We start from the raw sequence: 22,899 nt of genomic DNA on the forward strand, positions 1-22,899 counted from the left end.
TTCACAAGAGGTCTCAATGTGATAGCAAAGAAAAGGCTTACATTTTGACGAGATTTTATTTTCTCCAAGTTTTCATATTCTCCTTATACATTTTTAAGATTTAAATGTTCAGGCTTTCAGTTTGGTTAGGCCACCTTCAGTCCCACTTCTTAGACAGTAAGACACACAATTTACTCTCCAGGGTTTACTTGTGAAGAGTCATTAAGGCCAGACCCTCTTCCTCATCAACTAGTCCTCCTTTTGACTTTACCTAGGTATTGCCTTGCTAGTTCTCCAGTATCTTCTCTTAACTATTTCTAAGTTATTCCTTACCTCCAAATTCCCACCTTGCAAACAATAAGTGCTCAATAAATGCTTTTATAAATAAATTTGATTTTGAGAGTTTTTCTGTATAGCATGCTCCCTCACCTTGACTTTTCTCTTCTTAGGTCATTCATATCCCCACAGGTGGTTCCAAACCATATCACTTGAGATGACAGTTAAACAGAGGGAAAGGATCTATGATCTCATGATCCTCTTTGTAAGTGTAAAAAAAAAAAAAAAGAAAAGAAAAAAGAAAAAAAGCAAGTGGAAAAAGCCTTGAACAGTTGGTAGGAATTTTGGAATCAGCAGACTATGAATTTAAAGCAGAGATTCTGGGGGCGCCTGGGTGGCTCAGTTGGTTAAAGCTTAAAGAAAAGCAGAGGAGAGATCATTTGATCATTTCTCCTTCCCCTAATAAAATGATCCAGAAAACAGTGAAATCACCAGTTTTATGAAGATCCTACCACTGATTATAAAAAACTAACACGTGAATGAACACTGAGTAAGGAAAGGAAAATGAAGCTACCTTACTCAGTTCTGTCATAGTCTTATTATATTTTTATTTGGTTCTGTGTGTTTCTACAGCAATAGGATTTTCAACTGCTACCTCAATCCACTGAAAAATAAACATCCTACAAGTCTTTTTTTTTTTCTGGAGTAAAAAACAATGAGATGTTTGTTCACAATAGAAGAAACTATCTAGAATCTATTTAGTTTTGTCAGAGAGAATGTCATAAAACAGAAGCCAACATTTCATACGAGCTGGCTTAATAAAATGAATAGATTAATTGTATGTATTAATTAACAGAATTAATATAATTCTAAAAGCCCACAAACTTATCCCTGTAAGGACTATGGTGGCTGAATACTGTGAGTAATTGAAGGGCAAACTAAATTAGGGGTAATGAATCCCTGCATCATCGTATCAATCATTTCTATTTTATAAGAGCACTTTGTCAAACTTAAAACAAATCACAAGAGGTCATTAATTGGTCAGCAACACCGCATCAAACCACCAATTACTCTGATTTTGCAGTCTGCTCAAAACATGTATTTGTACACCTCAACTTTACGTGGAATGTCTACTGATTTATAGAATCTCCAAGACCGAAGTCAAGTTTTAGAAAATTATAGTCCAATTATGCATTAAGGAAATGCAAATGCCATAACATAGGAACTAGCCAAATTATAGGCCCTGTTTCTGGAACGCTGAAAGTCATTGCTATAATGACCCTCCTAACACCGTTAAGAACTCCAGTATTATGACCACTCCCAGAATCCCAAACCGTTTTGATAAAATTTAATCTCTTGTAAAAAAGCCCCAGTGAGCACCCCTAGGCCAACTTTTGCAAATCTGATGGAGTCTGGGCATCAATTATGCCCCGCAGAGTGCTCTCTGCTACCCTCTTTAGCGCTTGAAAATTTCCAAGTCTTTTGTAAAGAGAAACGGGGGCCGTCTGCGGAATATACCGACGAGGTGCAGAGATCAATCCCGCCTGGAGCCACGGCAAATGCAAATCTTAAAGAGAAGCAGAGGAGAGAAAAACAGGCTTCAGGGGTAAAGCATCCACATGGATGTGATGCGTTTTTTGTTTTTAAGTTTTATTTATTTAAGTAATCTCTACACTCCACGTGGGGCTTGAACTCACAACCTCAAGTTCAAGAGTCGCACAGGCTCCTCTGACTGAGCCAGTCAGGCATGCCAGAGCCCACCTGGAGACTTCCTATCTACTAGGAGACCAGAGGAACTGCTACTGGCCGGAGTCCAGGCACGCCCCTGAAGAAGAAACAGCAGAGACCCCACACACAGCACCCCGACAAGCTATTTACAAGAGAAAACTGAAGCCTGAGACTTTAACATCCAGATCAGCAGTTCTTCAAATGTAAGAGATTCTGTGCTAAGGTAATAAAACGATAGTAAATGTGCCTTGAGTGCTCCGGCTTTAGGCACTTTTCGTACAGTAATTCACCTAATACTGGTGACCCTGCAAGGTAGGTGTGACCACCATCCCCACTGACCAAGGAGGAAACTGGAACATAGGGAGACTGGGAGCGGAGTGGACATCTGGTCCGGGGGATCTGGCACTGGCATCTGTTCTTACCTGCTAAGTGACAGGGCTTCTCAAAAGAGGCTGTTACAGTCCCAGAATCTACCAATGGTCGGGGGACCCCATACAGCAAAGCAGAAGCATGAACTCACTGGAAATAGTATTTTGTGCTCTCTGCCTTTTATTTATTTCTGTTTGACTGTAACAAGTTCTCTCTTCATAAATTGGCCTGGGAAAGCACCTAAGGTAGTGATAAGAATCCAATGTTACATCACCTTCCCTTCATTGGCTGGATTTTTCTATTTGAACATTTGTAAGAATTTTGGAAATCAATAGACTGGATGTAAACAGAGACTCTGGGGATGCCTGCGTGGCTCAGTTGGGTAAGAGCCCAACTCTCGGTTTTGGCTCAGGTCATGATCTCATGGTTTGTGAGTTCAAGCCCTGCATCAGGCTCTGCGCTGACAACTCGGAGCCTGCTTGGGATTCTCTCTCTCTCTCTCTCTCTCTCTCTCTCTCTCTGCCCCTCCCCTGCTCACACACTCTCTCTCAAAATAAATAAACTTAAAAAAAAATGTTTTGTTTTTTTTTTTAATTTTTTTTTCAACATTTATTTATTTTTGGGACAGAGAGAGACAGAGCATGAACGGGGGAGGGGCAGAGAGAGAAGGAGACACAGAGAGAGAAGGAGACACAGAATCGGAAACAGGCTCCAGGCTCCGAGCCATCAGCCCAGAGCCTGACGCGGGGCTCGAACTCACGGACCGCGAGATCGTGACCTGGCTGAAGTCGGACGCTTAACCGACTGCGCCACCCAGGCGCCCCAAGCAAAAAAAAATGTTTTAAAAGCAGAGACTATTGAATCAAACAGGCCTGGATCCAAACCCAGGCATATTACCTATCAGTTGTTAAACCTTAACCAAGTTAGCCAACTAAGGTTAGTTAGACCTTAGTCTCCTCCTTCATAAAATGGAAATAACTCCCTGGGTTGGTCTACTGCCAGTCGGAAGAGCACTGTAAAGCCCTTGGTGCATGTTAGTCATTATTAATTACACTCCACTTCATAACTACAAAATCAGTCAGAGGATGTGGCCTCCTTGGTCTCTGCAGACTGCAGCCCAACAGAATGAGACCTCCATGGCCAGAGCCCGCCCCTCATTCACTCCTGCCTGGATCAGATCCAATCGCTGACCTAGTACATCTAGGAGGCTGGGAACAGCTAGAAGGCTGGGAACACTTCTCACTTCTAAGTTATAGTCCTTCAAACTACATGGGAAAAAACATAGCAAGTTCAAGTATCATAACTAATCCACAAGCTCAAGAAATGTGCCTGAAACACTTTTTTCTTTGACTGCAATAGCAAAATGGACAATTTTCTCATGAATCAAGTTTATATACAGATTATGTGTATATTTATATCTGTATAAATGTATTTATCCATGACCATGCTGTCTATATGGGGGGATGTATTACAAATACCAAATGAATATACATCTATAGTATATCTACTAGCTTGGTCCCTGACACGTGGTGGAAAGCACCCAAAAGAGATGGGTGCTATAAATAATAGTTCCCTTTTCCTTGGATTGAGAGGAAAGATTGGTGCCGAATGGTGAGGCACCTGACTGAGCTGGAGACACAGAGTAAAACTAGAAAATAATGATTAAAAGCTTCCAAACTAATCCTGACATTCCAATTTGTGACATTACTCACAAAGGAAGCGCCATTTATCTCTGCCATCCTTGAGCATTCCTTTCTGAATTCCTCTCCTCTTTTCCTAGAAGCCTACAACCTAACGCTCTCTTAAATCTGTCAGCCCTTTCAGGTAGCAGGTACCTCCTTCCTCCCAGACGGGATCAAAACGCCCATCTTCCAGGGTTCACTGCCAGGAGATCAGGGGAAAGCAGTAATTCAAGGTGTGAATGAGGCTGGATCCTCCCAGGAAAGGTTTGCAAGATAAAGGGGATTTTCAAATGTCTACCTTGGGGCAGGCCGGGGCAGAAGGGTGGGAGGCACAGAACCCAGCTGGTGATGTGGGAATCCTCTCCTTCAAGGTTTCCCCAAGTCCCTCAGCTTTCCAGGGTTATACACATGGACTCAAACAACTTGGGAGCCCTCTGCCATCCTCACACCGCTCCCCCAGTATGAGGAGTATGCTTTAGGACTTCCCTGCCACCCCCCCCCCCGGCCCCCCGCCCCATATGAAACACAACCAAACTCACTGCCTGGACAGCCAGTAGGAGCCCAATTGTTTGTAGTCACTAAACAGGAATCACAGATCTCGGAATACAGTGGGTTTCCAGAAGAAGGAAGTTCCCACTGGAGTTCCCAAAGCAGAGCAAACTGCTGTGACAAAAACTCCCGATGAAAGTTCAGGTGCTCTGGACTGTTTACAGTCCTGTAAGAGATCTCCCACTTTGTTGTTCTTGAAAATTCGGTTATCCCAGGCTTGGACCGAGTTTAGGATAGGATATAAGTAAAAAACAAATAAATAAAATTAAATTAAATTAAACTAAATTAAATTAAATTAAAAAAATGGCTCCCTCAGGTTGTTACACTCTAAGCTGAAAGGAAGTCTGACTGTAAAGGAAGTTAACCAGAAGGATGGGAGAATTGCTGAAAACCTAAAACATGTCTAATTAGGTTTGGTCTTCTGTAGTATAGTGGATACACTGTGGTCTGCTGTCTAGTTTAAAGCCATGGGTGTTAGGAAATACAGCCCTTGCTGTGATGAGGGATCTCAACTGGCTTAAACACTCTGTTTCTAGATTATGCTCATTCCCTGTTCTAAAAACTCAACACCATTCACAGCCCATCCTCTCTTGAGGAATAGCAGGCAAAGAGAAAATTTTACAAATCTGAAAACCTAAAGTTTAGAGTCTAAAATTTTACGGAACCTAAAATTTAAAAGTTCATCTGCTTCCACTGTGGTGTCTGTGTATCAAGCAATCACTCCAGTTTGAAGCCCACTAGCTTGCCCACCCGCCACGGAGGACTGAGGGCAAAGGCCAAATCCTGCTCCTGGAGGTAGCACTTAGCAGGTAAAAGAAGGTTCTTGAACTGAATCCAGGGTCTTTGGAACACCACTAGTGGTGACTAAAAAAGTTTGCGCATGCAATGTTTCAAATCTGAAAGCTACGTTTTCTCTCAGTTTAGTTTATCAAGGTCAGTTGATACGCCCTTCTGGACCAACTAATTTCCTCCACCTTCACCCTATCTAAATTCTCCAGAGAAGTCTTTAGAAAGGCATCCTGATTAACTAGTACAGTGAAGGATCAATCAAGAGAGGTAAAAATAGGCTCAACAAATAAAGTTCTAGCATGTGACAAACCCACAGATTGCCAGCCTATAGGTTTGTTCCCAAGATTTGCAACACAGGGAACCACGTCTCAATTCCTGCATCAATTCTGCTTTTGAAATGGCAGCTAAGACACCACAAGGTAACCTGAAACTTAACTTTCTATTAAATAATTGGAGTTTTGACTGGCCTGGGCCAAGGCAGAGCCAGCTTTAAACAGTCTCACATACAACAAGCAGTCCTATTAGAAAAAGGGACTCTTACCTGCAGTGACAAGAGGGTGGCCTATTAGGTAACATTTGTTTGGGGAGCCAGATTCTAAAATCGAGATGATTCAAGGATTTAAATTTTTTTTTTGTTTTTTTTTATTTATTTATTTTTTAATGTTTATTTATTTTTGACAGAGACAGAGACAGAATGCGAGGGGGTTAGGGGCAGAGAGAGAGGGAGACACAGAAGCAGAAGCAGGCTCCAGGCTCTGAGCTGTCAGCACAGAGCCCCACGCGGGGCTCGAACTCACGAGCTGTGAGATCATGACCTGAGCCAAAGTCGGAAGCTCAACCGACTGAGCCACCCAGGCGCCCCAAAGGATTTAAGTTTTAAATGAATGGGAACCACTTTCTCATTTGGCAGCAAATACTTCTCTTCCTGTTTCCTGGGTCAGATTTAATAGATAGTAAGCTGACATACATGTGGGTTTACAGCAATTTAGAACACTTCATTTGCATAATGATTGCAATAATAACACGCAAGAGTTAAGAATACAGATTTCTTTCCCAAAATGACTGCTGCAAACCATTAAGTATATCACCTTTTAACTTTCCTTATTTTGATCTGGTTTTAATACTTCATGAGGCCAAAATCTTGCCAATGCAACTACTTGCCAAGCGGAAAATGGATTAATTTATAAAGATTCCTGGTACCAAAGCCAAAATAGTAGGTGCTCAATAACTGCTTCCTGAATGAATGAAAAAAGTTACACACTTAATGTTACTGACATTTACTTTTTCCACCAATCTGAACGGGAGAGCAACTACTCCTACAGTAGAAAAAAGGAAGGCAGCCACAGCTAACATTAAAAATCAGGGAAATATCCTGATTTAAACAAGGCAGTTAATCCTAATAGCTCCAGATAACCATTACAAAAAAGACTTGTTACAGTTGCTCTGGCTGTTAAAAACCACGACTCCCTTCACGTTTATTGAAGTTTGATGGATTCTCTCTTTAAGAGAGTAGCCCTCCTAAATTAAAAATAAGACTAGTGATTTTTTCAATAATGCATAAAATGCTTGTGTTTGTTTTTTCTATTAAGCAGACAGACTGAATATCCCTTCTCCCTTCCCACACTAAGCACCTGAACGAAAGCTGGTTTCCCAGTGCTAACAACATCTGACTTCTCAAAGGCAAGGTCAGGAACAAGTGCATGTGCCCCACAGACAGGCTGCTCTCCTTTTCAGCTGGGACGCTACAAGGTGTGACTGGCTCCTAGTGAAGTCAATGAAACAGACACGGGGGATGTGCACCACCAGCTCCAGACTCTTTCCACTACTCGATTTCCTACTTGCAGAATTCCTGAAAAGTATTTCTAGAAGTAATATGGGTTAAAGTCAAACACGTGCAACTGAAGACACCTTTGTCACAAGCTCACAAAGGTGCCTCAGTATGTATTTTAGGGAGCTAATGCTCACATCTTTGGTACTGGAGAGAGGCACAGTCTATAAAAGCTTTAGCAACAAAACTATGACATTTAGAATCTAAACCTTACTATGTTGTGTGCAAATAAAAAAGACGAAAGTTACAAATCTCTATCATCCATCTAAGCAGAAGAACTCTTCTCTGAGGCAGGAAGAATGCTGTATTTTCATGTAAAGAGAACAGCTACGAAAATGTTGGAGGGGCTGTGCTAAACTAAGCCTTTTAAAATGTACCATGTGATCTCCACGAGCGCTAAGAAGCCGCACCAGTAAGTGGATCATCTTAGATCACAACAGCTATGCAGGAGGAGGGGGGAGATGGAAACTACCCTTTGCTTTTACCACAGCCATTCCAGGGAATTAGAGTGAACTTCTTAAAGCAACCATCACAACCGCTACCATAACCCCTCCCCACCCCACAAAACCAAGAAAAATCAGGAACTTCACGTGAGTAAAAATCACAAATTCCATGATTGTTAATCCTTGGATGCATTCATTTTTCAATGACCCACTTATGAACACTCAAGAAGTAAAAAGAGTAAATGCATTTAAAGTTCTAGGCTCTTCGTTTGTTGAGAAACTTGCAACGTTAGAAGAGAATCAAAGCATCGGGGTGTGAGTATTCTCAAGAAGTCTAGAATAAGATGGTCAACGGTGGAGTTCTGTGCAATACCACTTGAGGAGTCTGGCCAATATTAAGGTTAGATAGCCTGTGTTCATAATTAAGTAATAGTGACTGAAGCTGAAGGCATACATTTCCTGAAGATTAATGACCTAACAGCATTTCCTGAAGATTAATGACCAGCCAAGAGGAGGTGACTGCCTAAAGCAGTGCCTTGGGCCACTAACCCCAGCCGGTCATTAATCCCCAGGAAATGCCCTGGACCTCAAGGTTACAGTGATTTTAATAAATACAAGAGGAAAAAGTTTAATATCAGCTTTGTACAGAAACTCAACATTTGTATCATTCTTAGAATGCTCAGACCGCATAAGGTGACTTCTATAGGAATCACTAGAGTTCCCTTAAACTTAATCCTGGTTAAAAACTTACTTTAACATAAGTGAAAAGCAGGCGTGTTAATACGTGAACAACTTTTTGTAGTGTTTTACCTACAAGGAACTCAGCTATAATAATGTTTTGCATAATAACAATCAGCCAACATATGAACACTCAAATCTATTTTTAATTGTAATCTAGATTTACGTGAAGTAACTCAAGAAAAATAAATGAATCAGTATTCAGGTTTATAGAACTGATTTATCTCACTCAGTTAAAACAAGACTGTGACAGAGCAACTGCATTCCTTAGACCAAAACAAAACCGACCGGAACAACTCCCTCCTCCCATCTTTTGAATCTTAACTCGATTCTATAGGACACTGATGTCAAGAAACTAGCAGACTGACGCCAGGAGGCAAACTGTTTCATTATTATTCCAAGCAGATATATACTTTAATATTAAACTTTCTCAGGCTTTTCACTCCTCAATCAGGTGCCACTCTAAACCAGGACATTTTAAGGGTCTTACTTTATCAGAAGAATGTGAACATTTATTTTTGCTCTCAAAGAAAAAGCAAACCCAAATTCTCCAAAGAAGAATTCTCCTCTCCGCCCTTACAACTCCATAAAACCACCTCCTGGTCTGTCGGAAATGTACCACGCACATAGAAGTACAGAAAGACACATAGCCGGCAGGTCTTGTGTATTTTAGAGAAGTTTGCTGTTTATATTAAATTCATTCGCAGCCCCTTTCTCTGTTGGCCTTGATGATTAGCTGGTAAACCTCTGAAAGGGTCAGATTGTCCAGAACTGGAATTTCCACTTTGGAAAAAGCACAGAGGTACCTGACATCTGTTTCTTGAAGGGCCTGCACTACACCTCCAGACTTACAGTCGAAATTCCTACTTCTGCATGATGGCAGGGAGGTCAGACAGAGTTGTAAAACCTCCAGTGGCTACTCCTGCCTGCAGAATAGAGCACAGTCCCCAAAGACCTCTCGTTTCTGGCTCCCAGAGAAGAGTATTCCAAAGATGAGTACAATTTTAGTAATATGAATATATTCCTCTAGGAAAAATAATAATAAGCATCCGTTCAAGTCCTCAATCTCAACCTAGAATTTGGTACTGCTGAGGATTAACTAATATTAATATTGAAACAGTTCCCTAATCCTTGATGAGGACTCTGAAGTCCAGAGAGGTAAACTGATTTGCCCAAAGGGCTCAGCTTCTGGGCTACAACTTCTTAACTTTGGATGTCCTTGCCACACTACTGCGCAGTTTGTCTTAATTAAATATCTATATTCTTAAGTGTTACCTGCCCCCTAGATAGTGAGCCCCATGGGGCTAGGGAGAGGCAGTGAAGTTTGTTGCCTAGGTGCTACCCACTACCGGGCAGGGAGCCTGGCTGGTAGTGCTGATCCCCCTTCCTTCTATTAACAAGTGACTTTATTTTATGGAAAGCGCACCCCAAACATCACTTCACATTCAGCTACCTATTACAGTATAAACTGGCACTGGATTACCAATCTCTCCACTCCCCGCCCACTTACAGGAAGTGGGCTTGGCACGTTTTCTTTTTTCTTTTTTATAACCGTTTTTGTTTTAATCTTTGTAAGCTATGGCGAATATGCAAGAGTATTTTAATGGTTACTTTACTCAAATATATTTTAAGTAATTGCTTCCTTTATATGCGCGGTATTCCTGCACCGTGCCTTATTAAACTCATGCATTCAATGGAGAGTCAGGCTGCCTCCAACCCTTTTGTTCTGAGAACTTTGAAGTTTTAGCCTTACAGCTCAGCACTGAATGTTAGGGACCTTGGCTTCTCAACATCTTTTAAGGTTAGGCATAAACTTTCCTGAAAAGCACAAGAGTTAAGCTCCTAAGAGTGAAATCAAACCAAATCAAATCTGATTCAGTATATTTAGTACTTTTTAAAACTCCTCCCCGCCCCGGACCCAGACCTGCGTTAGCAGGAGTTAGTCTAGAAATGGTACCAAAGAAACATTTCATGCATAGAGTTTGGTTTGGTTACCTGGGTGGGGGAAACAATAGCAGGTGAAACTACTGTGGGAGAATTGGTGCTTCTGTGCCCATTGGCTTCTGGAAGAAGAGGCAGGGGGTCGTGTTTCACGGAAACCACCACCACCGCATCCACAGGCTCCGAGGGGCGGATACAAAGTCTTTTGGGGGAAGAGGGGCCGCAGATATCCCCAGACCCGAACACCGACTCGTACAGAGCGCGCTTGGGCGCAGCCTCAGATTTCACGTCGGGCCCGACCTGGCTGTCTTTGGGGAGGATATAGGTGTTCCCCAGCGAGGGCGGCTGGGGGCGGTGGTGGTGGGAGGGATGGGTGGGGGGGTGGTGGGAGTGGTGGCGAGCCGCCCCGTTTAGAGCCTCCGCGTAGCAGCCCTGCGGGGCGGGCGAGCCCAGTTTGGTGCCGATGCCCGCGATGCTGTTGAGCGTGGCGATGGAGACGGCGCCGATGCAGTGGTTGGTGTAGGTCTTGGAGAGCTTGGCCGCCTTCGAGAGCATCTGCATCCTGGTGCCCAGCAAGTTCTTGCCGATGGCTTTGTTCTCGTACCAGGTCACATCGCCCTCGCTGCAGTGGTCCCGGGGCCGCTGGAAGAACGCCTTGCAGAGGGGGTTGCGCTTCGACAGGTACTTGACGAAGCTGGCGTAGGGGCAGAACTCGGTGCCCGTCTCGTACATGCGGGGCAAGTTCTCCTCGTCGCTGCTCTCGGCACGCTTCTTGCTCCACGACGACGAGCGCGACTTATGGTAAGGCCCGAGGGACTTAAAGTAGACGAACTTGCGGCCGTCCTCATCCATAGCCAGCCCAAAGGAGTCCTCCTCCAGCTCGCGCTGGTTCTCGCGGCCGCGCGTGCAGAAGTACATGCAAGTCTCGAACCAGACCTTGTTGAGCAGCCCGAAGGGCGTGTTGGTGCTGAAGACGCTGGAGGTGTAGAGCTTGCGCAGGTCGGCACGCGTGATGGCTTGCTTCTGCACCACGGGCCCGGCGCCCTGCTCCTCGAGCTTGCGGATGACCGCGGCCAGCGTCAGGTTGGCGCTGCGCAGCTCGGGGTCCTTGGTGAGGTCGAGCGTGCGGCAGTACGGGGGCTCGTTGAGGTAGCGGTTGAGGGAGCTGCGGATGCTGATGAGCGACGACTTGCTGTAGAGCTGGCCGCTCTTGGAGCGGGCCTCGGCGTAGAAGGAGCGCAGCACGCGGCACAGCGCCCCCTTGTCCATGGTCTCGAAGTCCGGGCTCTGCGCCTTCTCGCTCAGGTACTCCCGGAAGATGCGCACGGCGTAGCGGGTGGCCAGCCGGGTGTTCTCGCTCAGCCGGGCCCGCTCGGGGCGCTGCAGCACGTCGGGGTCCAGCTCGGCGCTGTCCCCGGGCGGCCCGCCGCGGGCCCGGGGCGCCAGCAGTCGCGGCGGCGCCTCGGGCTCCAGCGCGGCGCTCTGGTCCATATTGATCATATGGACCGGCTCGGGCTCTAACTCCTCCCCGGCCGAGTCCTCGGGCTCCAGGGGCTCGTCCCAGTCCAGCCCCATCTCTTCCTCCTCCTCTTCCTCCTCCTCGTCCTCCTCCAGCCCCCCACCTCCGTCCTCCTCCTCCTCGTCCCCCGTTATCTGCACCTCTTGGATCTCGTCGTCCTCCTCCTCTTCCTCCTCCTCCTCGCCCGCGCTGCAGTAGTGCGGGCGGCCGTGGCGGCGGCCGCGGCCCCCAGCACCGCGCTCGCCCTCGCCCCGCTCCCCATTGTTCTCGGCGGCGGCGGCGGCGGCGCTGGCGCTGCCGCCCGCGCTGGTGTTACAGTCCCCGCTGCCAGGCATTCTCGCCATATTGCCGTCTCTCTGCCAGTCCTCGGGCAGGGCGCATGCGCTATATTGGACCGCAGCGCTGAGAGCTTTTGTGTTTAATGACCTTCAGCTACCGGGAGGCAAAGCCGGGCTCTTAAAGGAGCCGCGCTCCAATTGTCAGTTCGGAGCGCTACTCCGGAGGGGCAGCGGCGCGCAGGGGATGGAGGGGAGGGGAGGCGGGGGTAAGTTAGGCAGGGAGAGGGTAAGGACGGAGGCTGGCTGGACCCTCTTCCTCCCCCACCCCTCTCCCCACTCCTAAGAAAACTTTAACGGGGGGGGGGGGTGAAGAAAGGGGAGGGAGAGCTGTCGGTGGGGGTGAAACACTCCCAACTTACCCTCTGGCGGAGTGGCGCGCGGGCCCGGGCGGGAGAGAGGGAGGGCCGGCGGGAGGGCGGGGCGGTCTCGCTTCTCTAAGTAATGCCCGAGGAGCAGTGCCCCTTCCACTGCCCCCTCATTGCCCCCCGGAGCCGGGGGTTCGGGGAGGCGGCAGAGCCGGGCTGGCCGCGGGTGCTGCTCGGAGAAGCCGGGTCTGGGGCCGCCCGGAGCGGAGCAGGCAGGTTAATGAGCAGGGTGGAGGAGGCACGGCGAGGCCCCGCACCCTCTCTGCGCCCGCGGCCAGGGCGCAGCGGGCGAGGCTTGGGAGCGGGATGGGGCTGGCGGCGGCGGCTCCCCCACCTACTTGCTGGCGGCGAGGCGCGGGGGCCTGGGGCCAGCCGCACGGCTCCCAGCTCCCTTTCCGACTCTTGCAAAGGAGCGAAACACGCCCCACGTCAGCCTCATCCCTTTCGACTTTTCCAACAGCCTCTTTTAAGCTGTCATTAAAGACCCGGGGCGCTCCCCGTAGGTCTAGGGCAAGTCTGCGCCGGTCCCGCCAGCCTGGGGAAGGAGCAAGAAAGAAAGACTGGGAGGGGCGGGTGGGAGGGGAGACTCGGGGAGAGGCGCTCCGGACCCCAGGGACCCCTCCCCGCACGCTTAGGCCGCCGCCCTCCGGGCCTCGGAGCACACTGACACAACTCCCTCTGGCGAGGCGCTCCACCTGGTTGGAGCTAGAGCAATGCCGATCCCTAAGGCCCGTCGGCGGGCGGGCGGAAAAAGTGAACTTGGGTCTCGGCCGCCCCCGCCGCCGCCACAATTCCGGCAATTTGGATCCCGAGCGCGCTCTTGTTCCAAGTTTGCCAACCGCCATTCTTTCGCCCTCGGGGCTGCGCTGCCTCCGGCGCACGGGGGCGGATACCTCCGAAACTGGAAAGGCGGCCAAAGAGCTCGCCGGGTCCCGCTTTCCCATAGGAGACACTGTCCCACTTCCAGCCGAACGCCCGCCCCCGGCGCGCCCAGACTCCGGGCGCGTCCTCGCGTCCCCGCCTCCCTCTCTCCCGGCCCAGGGGCAGCGCCCCCAGAGCTGCGGGAGACCTCGGTTGTTTTCTTTGGCGGCACAACCCCTTCCATGTCGAGCTCGCACGGCATCCTAATTTTCTCCTCCTCGGGCAGCCCAAGTGTCCCCTGGCGCTCCGCCAGCTCCAAGTCCCGGGGGCTAAGGGGAACCAACGGAGACGAGTCCCAGCAGCGCGACCCCAGGGCGCGCAGACCCTGCTGTGAGGCAGACTCTCTGTCCCCTCCAGGGCGTCCTCGAATTTGCCCTCGAGACCGAATTCTAGGCACTAGGGCTGTAGACTTGTCAATTGCCGGTTCCCCCCTCCCGGACTCCCCGGTCTTGCTTTCTGGGCAGCTTATAACTTTACGCATCAATAGAAACCCATCCGTCAACTTGTAATTTAAAAAAAAAGAAGGGAGGGGCACTAGGTCTCTGGGCCGCGTGGGCGTCTAAGTGGGAATTGACTCTCTTCTCCAGCAATCTGTGTTCGCCCTCCGCGTGTTTCCTCGACCCTGTACGCGGCAGAGCTTCGGGGAAATTGCGCCAGGTGTGAACAAGCTGGGGCAAGTCCGTGCCTCCCGGGCCCCCTCCCGTTCCTCGGGCAAACAGACACACGACACACGCTCTCATGCGTCCTGTTGTCCGCAGAGAACCGTCCGGGGAGGTGAGGAGTTCGGTGGTTGCACTCTTCGGGAATCATCCCCGAGGTGCTGCCGGCTTTGTCAAAAATGCTCAACGTCCCCGGAAATGTGTAGGAAGGCGTTTGTTTGTTTCCCGGAGCTCAGGGCACTAGGCAGCTAAATTAGTTGCACGCGCGACCCGCGCACACACCAGTAGCACTGCGCTACTTCCGGACGGCTGGCCCTTTGTCCCGGGATGCTCCCAGTTTTCCGGCCGCCCGAACAATCGGTTAGGGAATTTCAGCAGTGTTGAAACCTCAGGTGGGCGCCCAGCAAGTTACCTACCAGGGGCTGCTCTCCCGTGGCCCTCACGGCGAGCGCAGTGCGCCGAGGGGCTGAGCTAGGGACACTGGCCCACGTTCCAGCCCCGGTGCAGAGCACTTTTGCAGTCGAGCCCCCCTTCACCCCCCCACCCCCCACCTCCGCCAGCTCCCCTCCCAGTTGGGCGAGCTGCTTTGAATTGCTCGCAGTTTGCCGGAGGCGGTGTGCTGGGTTGGACGCTCCGGGAAACAAAGCAACCAAAAACAGCTCCCAGTTGACGTCAACTTATTTCCAGAAAAGAAAATAGTTTTGTGCTCCCAGGACAAAATACCCCCCAGGGCAGGTCTCTACCGGCAAAAGCCAGAGGGGAGAGGGCGATGGTGGGCAGTAGCAGAACCAAAAAACCCCAAGTGCAAATAAATTTTTAACGGACTTAGCAAAGCAACAGTTTCAGATGCTGCTTGAAGGGTTTGCAAACAACGGGCAGGACCCTCGCAGACCTTAGGTGTGAAAAACACACCTTGGAAAGTATGCCTTGGCCTGATTTTCTGGCAACTGTGAATCTGCTTCGTGGCACCAGCTCCTGAAAACCTACCAAAATTCTTTGCCCATTAATGATTCTTCATCAAATATTGGGAAAGACCTCTTCAGGTTAGAATCTACAGTATTTTTTAGGAAGAACATCCAGAAAAACGCTTCTCAACCGCCACCAAAAACAAACAAGTTGCTTAATTTTTAAAACCCAGTAACACAAAACTACAGTTGAGTTTATAAAGGAGTTCAACTCCAGGTTTAGTAAATGATTCCTTAAAAACATCCTGCGGCACCATCCATTCAGTACCAAACTGAGAGAATCAAAAAGGCTTTGTTATTATTCTGGTAAAGAGGCAACAGGGTCTGTCTTCTGCCTATCAGCCCAGTTGGGATTCCTCTACTTAGATTCTGCCTTATCATAAAATCCATTGAAGTCACCCACCAATTGTAACTGGATAGCTCCTTTATAAGGATGATTTCTTTATTTCTTGTGCAGAATGCACAGCTTCTTTATATCAAATTATCCCGGTATTGTATGAAACATTTATTGCAATTATTTCACTGTCAGAATTCATTACTCTAAAAGCTATGGTAAGATGTTTCTATCTTCGCCAAGATACTCCACATTTTCTATCTCTTTCATAATCATTGAAAAGTACCATCGATGTATTTGTGCTGCTCCATTTCTTAGATTACTTGCAAGTGGTGACATTATTTTGGAAGGAAAAACTCCAAATGTCTCCCCCTCATTTTACAACCCACTACTCCCATTTCATGGTCACACTCGATGAAAGGTTATATACCATATAGACACACATTCTGCTCTTCCTCCTTTTTGCTTCCGACCTACTGAGCTGCATCTATTATATCACCGGTGTAGTTGCTTTTTATCTGCCTGTTTCCTCTGCTACACTGATATACCTTTGTAGTTTAGGCTGGAGCCTGGGCCATGGTGAGCACCCCAGTCAATGAATGAAGATCTCCATTTAGTTAAGTCTATATTTATTTATTTTTATTTATTTCTTAAAATATTTCTCTTTTTTAAAAAAATGTTTATTTATTTCTGAGAGAGAGAGAGCAAGGCAGACAGAGGATCCAAAGCAGGCTCCACATTGACAGCAGAGAGCCTGACGCGGGACTTGAACCCACAAGCCATGAAGATCACAACCTGAGCTGAAACCAAGAGTGTGATGCTTAAATGACTGAGCCACCCAGATGCCCCTAGTTAAATCCATATTTAGCAAGAAACTTCTTGGTAAAAAAATCTTAAAATATCATGGATCTGAATTTCTACATTAAAAATCAGGACGAGGGGCGCCTGGGTGGCTCAGTCGGTTGAGTGTCCGAACGGCTCAGGTCATAATCTCACGGTTCGTGGCTTCAAGCCCCGTGTCGGGCTCTGTGCTGACAGCTCAGAGCCTGGAGCCTGCTTCCGATTCTGTGTCTCCCTCTCTCTCTGCCCCTCCCTCGCTCATGCTCTGTCTGCCTCTCAAAAATAAAGAAACGTAATAAAAATTTTTTTTTCAAAAAAACCAGGACGAAACAGCAACTGCAAGGAAACATTATTATTTGCAACTTAAAATATATGTGAAGACTGCTCTGCTTTAATGTTTTCCTGCCATAATTTACCCTCTGGTACAAACATACTGTAGGAAGTTATTGCAGAAGTAGAGTGAGGAATGGAGGTATCCATGTATTAAAAGAGGTGGATTGGGAGGATTTAAATTGATAAATTCAAGAAGTTTTGTGGGCTCTTGGGGGCAGAGACCAGAAAAAGCATTTAGTTCATTACTCTCAAGCCATGCTTTCTTGATTTGATTACTTAACAATTCATAAAATACTATGGAGTTTAAATAGTAATTCAAATTGAAGCCATTCTGATATATCCTTGTTTCAAAATTTCACCGTTAATTTCTGTTGAATTCACTTGAAAATCATCTTGAGCAATATGTTTTGAACTCAAATGAAACAAGGACCCGTGTACTCTAACTCTACAAAGTGGAAGAAAAGAAAAATAACTCCACAAGAGCACAGAAACTATGTCTTATTTCTTCCTGCATCTCTGGTTCATTTTCAATACAGTTCCTTAGCGTATTTTAGCAGAGTGGTTGGCGCATAGTAGACATTCAGTAAACACACAAATATTTATACGTGGGGAGGAAGCTAACCTCAACAAAAGGTTGTGGTGCGGAGTGGTTAAAACTTCATCTTTGAAACAGGACTGCATGGGTTTGAATCCTAGTTTGGCCTTCCCAGTTGCCTTTAAATTTTTTTTTACTATTTTTGAAGATTCTACTTCTTTTACATAATCTCCACACCCAACGTGGAGCTCGGACCTACAACCCTGAGATCAGGAGTCGCATGTTCTACCCACTGAGCCAGCCAGGTGCCCCATCTAGTTGCCTTTTTAAAAAATATGTTGGTTCTTTCATTATTTTATGATCTGGATTGTAGTTAATAGCCCCTACTGCATAGGATTATTGCCAAGAATTAAATGAGTTAAAATGAGTGAAGTACATAATACAGTGTCTGGAACACTAGTAAGTGTTCAACTGTTAGCTCATATTTGTTAAGGCTGTATTTTCCAGGTTTGAGTGTAAAAAAGGAAAGCAAGGCCAGAAGGGCTCACAAAGGTTAAGCCACTTGCCCAATGTCTCCCAGACCTCTATAGGGCACGAAAGCTTGGCTTTGCAGCTCACACCTTAGTCACTTGACCACATACAGCCTCTAGGAACCAAAGAATGAAAGAAAAAAAAGGTCTTCAGAGGAACAATTTCGTACCATTAAAATACTCCTGTGTGTCATTTGATTTGGGAATCAAATTTTGCAAAGCCAGAAGAGTACTGAAGCTTGGATTGTGAGCAGAGCAGACATGCCCTAGGAAACATCTTTGTCACTTGGTACCTAAAACACTAGCACTATTTTCCTGGGCTTTTAGAGGTAGCAACCCATCTGGGTCTTAGAAGAAATGACAGTCAAGAATTTTAGAGGCAGAAGGAATGCCCACAAACCCAACCAGACTAGAATGAGGTGTTTTCTCTTGAAACCCTGGGCTGTTCTGCATAAATCTCCTGGGGACAAGGAGGGTACTACCTATTTTTATCTTTGATGCTTTGTCAAAAAACAGGTCAGAGTGAACTTAACACAGTGATTGACAGGAGTAGAATTTTTAGTTTCTAAGTGCTGCCTGGTAACTGTAATTCTTGATCTTTCTACCTAATAATCACCTCCAGTCCCTAGGCTGTTTTTAAAACAAGTAATGTATGTGGAGAATGTAGTTTTCCATAAGTAAATTGTGGTTTTTGTGGAGCTTAAAAGTTTGCTCTTTGTTATAACAATGTGATGATGAAACTTCACCTGATTAATAGAGAAATCAAATGTAAAGCCTGTCAAAGTTAAACATAAAATTAATGATAGTTGTTTTTTGTCTTCTAGTCATATCTCCTTAAAGGATATGTGGGAGGGGCGCCTGGGAGGCTCAGCCAGTTGACTTCGAATCAGGTCATGATCTCATGGTCCGTGAGTTCAAGCCCCACGTCAGGCTCTGTGCTGACAGCTCAGAGCCTAGAGCCTGCTTCAGATTCTGTGTCTCCCTCTCTCTCTCCCCCTCCCCTGCTCATGCTCTGTCTCTGTCTCTCAAAAATAAATAAACATTAAAAACAATTTTTTAAAGAAAAAATAAAGGATATTTGTGATTAAAGTGGAAGTTAAAGTCCTCTTATTAATAAAATATATTTCTGTGCCATTGCAATACTAATTAAGGTGGAAAGGGAGATAAAGTTGCATGTTATTATCATGTCACAAATATATATATTTTAAATAATGGAGGAGCTATTTAAAGTTGTCTTAGAACATAAAATTTTCCTAAAACTACTTGCTACATTTCAAAAAAGTAGCCTATTCACTAAACCCAAAGCAAAACAAACAACAAAAATGTAAAATACCACTTTATGCCCAAATGTTGGTATGAAAATGTTATTCTCATATTTTTTAATTGTCAACCTCAATTAAGATAGCCTTTTAAGAAAGCAGGTAGGCAGTTTCTTGAAAGCCATGGAAATATTCGTGTCCTATGACCCAGAAATGGCTTCTGAAAAAGATGAATTTTCTTCGGAAATATGTACTTTTACTTATATTTTGGTAAGGTTTGGTTTGCAGCATCCGGACCACTTGGATAAATGAATTTTTCAGTACCTGTCGCAAAGTTTGCTCTAGAACAACATTGCATAATGTCTTGGAGACTACTTTTGTTTATAAACTTTAGAGAGTAATTATTTGTTGAAGGAAGGAAGAAGTCCAGTTAGGGTAAAATTGTGTCGTCTCAATATTCTATGGTGATGTCAAGCACCCTTGGATGAATATGGGTAATGACAGTGAAGATAAAGCTTATAAAATAAAAGAGAAAAGCAAAATAAAATTTAAAGCTTATATTTTAATACCTTCACAACTTTGAGAAAGTTTAAGAACTGGATTTTAAAGCTCTAGATATCAGAAATTCGTATCTAGATATATCATGGCAATTCACAGGATGTGCTGAGGAGTGGGTATATACCTGCCCTGTGGCTATGTTTCCAAATGAACTAAAAAAGAAAAAAAAAATCCCCTTTTAAATACCCAGAAGCACTAACCCACATTTTGAACTAATTGACTTACTTTTTCTTAGGAAAGCTTAATTTAAGGCATAGGGGCACATGGGTTTATCTGAATATTTAAAGAAGCCCTGGGATGGGTTTGTTCTATTTCTTTAATTTGATGCTGGAGATCCAGGCTTTGCACCTGATGGAAGAGAACAGCCTCGGAGAGGGGCGGGAAAGCAGGAAACCTTGTGACCTAACAGCTCTATTTTGGGATCTAAGTTTGCCGAGCCAGGGCATGGTAGATACCAGTATAGAACTCATAATGCTTCAAATTTTACTCTTCCTGCAGTCTGTACTCTGATTAGGATACCCCCAGGGTCATATATTGTCATTACTCCAAATAAAAGCAGACTCCTCTGACCATGATTGCATCTGTTTTACTGTTTTTTTCTCTCTTTATGGCTCATTCCCTTAAAAAAAAAAAAAAAGCCGTGGTTTATCATACTTTTTAGATTATAAAGGCAGTAGGTCTTCATTGGAGAAGATTCAGAAAGTACAGAACTCTGGAAAAATACATATGCACCCTATTTCTTTCTTAACATTTGGTGAATCCTGGCTGCAGGTCTGGTCTTTTGTGTTAACACTCTCAAGTTGTTCTCATGAATACATGTGAAGACTGTTCTTATTTTCCAAATGAGTAGAAACCCGGAGGGCTTAAATAACTTGCCCAACATCACATAGCTAATGACGGTCAGGCTCTGGAGCACCTACACTTTCTTAACAATCCACCAAGTCCTTCAGTTCTATTTCCAGGGCCCAGGAAAACAAACATTCTTTCCATTAGAGGGTATTTCCGTGAAGTCAATCTCATTGGTTTACTGTTACAGTACTACATATTTCAAAATCTGTAATTCAAAATATGTAACCAGTAGATTTTTGCAAACTCTGCCAAGCACATGCTAAGGGGCAGGAAGGGCAGAAGATTCTAGAACCACACCTGGTCTGACTCCAGGGAGGAGTGAACCTTCAGTAGGTCCATGAAGTCAGTAGTTTTCCTTCTGCCTTTCTTGTAGTTATCTTGTTTCTATCGGCCATAAAAAAGGACATTAATTCAGTCTTCATTCAACTCTGGGAAGTTGAGTTGAACTGTCAAGAGTTTGAGGAGGAAACTCACTTCAGGTCTTCTGTCCCCTCCATATGGTAACATAACAGTACAACTTTAAAAGAACAATCACTGAAATGCCCAGGAAAATCTCTGCTCTGGCTACTGTTCCCAATTCTGTGGCCTTTGGGGTGTTGTAAGTTTGTGTGTGTGTGTGCCTCAGCACCATGCTTTAGGAGCTTTGGTACTTTCTAACTTCACTGTTAACTTTATTTTCCTAAAATTATTGGCTTTTAGATTTAAAGCCTGGGGCAGTGCGTGTACCTCTGAGAGTGCATCAGAATCAACCAGCATCACCTATGGAGCTTCTTTTAAAATGCAGATTCTTGGGTGCCAACTCCAGAGATTCTGATTTAGTAGGCCTAGCTAGGGTACAGCTCAAGAGTACATTTCTAGGGGCGCCTGGGTGACTCAGTTGGTTAAGCGTCCGACTCTTGATTTTGGCTCAGGTCATGATCGCATAATCATGAGATCAAGACCCAGTTGGGGCTCCACACTGGGTGTGGAGCTTGCTTAAGATTCTCTCTCTCTCTCTCTCTCTCTCTCTCTCTCTCTCTCTCCCCCTCCCCTGAGTACACACTCTCTCTATAAAAAAAAGTACATTTTTTAACACACAGTTCAGTGAATTCTAATATGAATCTGACCACATTTTGAGAAATGCTACCTCACAAGGTAATATAACTGAGCAATCAAAAAATAATTTTCTCTGTAGCAATGGCTACTAAATCATTTTGGGGCTGTAAATTCATTTGAAACTTGCATGAAAGTTATGAAACCTCTTCCTCAGAAGATGACCCTCACAACCAATTTTTGCCTACCATTTCCGGAGGTATTGGGGGTCCACTGGCATTCTTAAAATACTATTATGTGGTCCCCTACTTCATGTTATATTTTTTCTTCCCTGATCTAAAAGTTATCATGGCTTGGGGCACCTGAGTGGCTCAGTGGGTTGAGCGTCCGACTTCAGCTCAGGTTATGATCTTGCTGTCTGTGAGTCTGAACCCCACGTCGGGCTCTGTGCTGACAGTTCAGAGCCTGGAGCCTGCTTCAGATTCTGTGTCTCCCTCTCTCTCTGCCCCTCCCCTGCTTGCGCTCTGTCTTTCTCTCTCTCAAAAATAAATAAACATTGAAAAAAAATTAAAAGTTATCATGGCTCCTTTCTTACTTTAGCTGCGAGTCCCAAACTCCCCAAACCTTAATCCAGTCTGATTTCCCAGCGTTCTCCCTTATGTCTCCCTGAGGTGAGTCCAGCCCTCTGTGGGAAAGACTCAGAGAGAACAGTGATGGAGAAGGAGATACGGCTGTCAGTCCTCAAGACCTGGATCCTTGAACCTGAGTGTGCACCTGAATCCCCCAGAGGGCCTGTCTAAAACAGAGTGCTAAGCCTACCCATGTGTCTGATGCAGCACGTCCTGGGTGAGGCCTGAAAGTGAGCAGCCTCCCAAGTGATGTTGCTGCTGCTGATTCCTGGAGCCCGCTTTGTGAGCCACTGGCATGGGACGAGGTAGATAGATATGCCCTATGGTTGACAGTGTGGAGCCTGGTAAGCCTTCCTGAGCCAATTCAGCAGGATGAGAAGAGGAATCTTGAATGTGACTTCCATGGCTGAGCCTATCATGGGAGTGCTGTTAGGAGCATTGAACAGCCCTAACTACCAGCCTCCTTTCCAACTGGGAAATTCCTCCTTTTCCCCCCTCTGCTGATCTCAATTGTCTCAATCCTTTAAGACCCAGCTTCCAATGCTACTTCTCCGGAAGCTTCCCATTGGCTTGAAGCACATGGTCACTGCTTTCGACTCTTGCAGCCAGGCCCTTTGGTCAGAGCCATCCGCCAGGGAGAATGAGCTGCCCTTTGGTTGAGCTGCAAGTTCTTGGAGAGAATGAGCTGCCCTTCCGTTGAGCTGCCAAGTTCTTGGAGTTGCATTTGGTTTTCTTCCTTCCACTTTCACTCCTTGGGGCTTCCTCTCATTGGGAGGCTCCCCATTGCAAGTGACTTGCAACATTGGCTACATCTTAGAATTATGTGGGGGGGTGGGGGGGTGGGTAGAGAGCTGGAGGGCTTTTAAGAAATATGAACATTGCTGCATAACTTAAGACACCCTTCACTCCCT

General features: G+C 45.9%; 1 protein-coding gene across 4 annotated transcripts in view; it reads right to left on the bottom strand.

Annotated features, from left to right (window-relative positions):
- The window catches only part of KCTD1 (potassium channel tetramerization domain containing 1), a 188,391-nt gene that overhangs the window by 79,243 nt on the left and 86,249 nt on the right, over positions 1-22,899 (bottom strand). Inside the window, exon 1 of one of the 4 annotated variants that reach the window (XM_023241846.2) lies at positions 12,539-12,742. The exons of 1 other annotated variant lie outside the window; for it this stretch is intronic. Coding sequence is in view for 2 of the 3 variants with exons in the window: in XM_019815099.3 (XP_019670658.2) it covers positions 10,377-12,185 (1,809 nt within the window). In the remaining variant the exon portion in view is untranslated. Of the gene's footprint in view, positions 1-10,376; positions 12,501-12,538; positions 12,743-22,899 lie in introns of those variants that run through there. 2 more of the 4 variants (XM_019815099.3, XM_045041948.1) reach the window with 2 other exon arrangements.

Source organism: Felis catus, chromosome D3 (genome assembly GCF_018350175.1).
Source record: "Felis catus isolate Fca126 chromosome D3, F.catus_Fca126_mat1.0, whole genome shotgun sequence".
NCBI lineage: Eukaryota > Metazoa > Chordata > Mammalia > Carnivora > Felidae > Felis > Felis catus.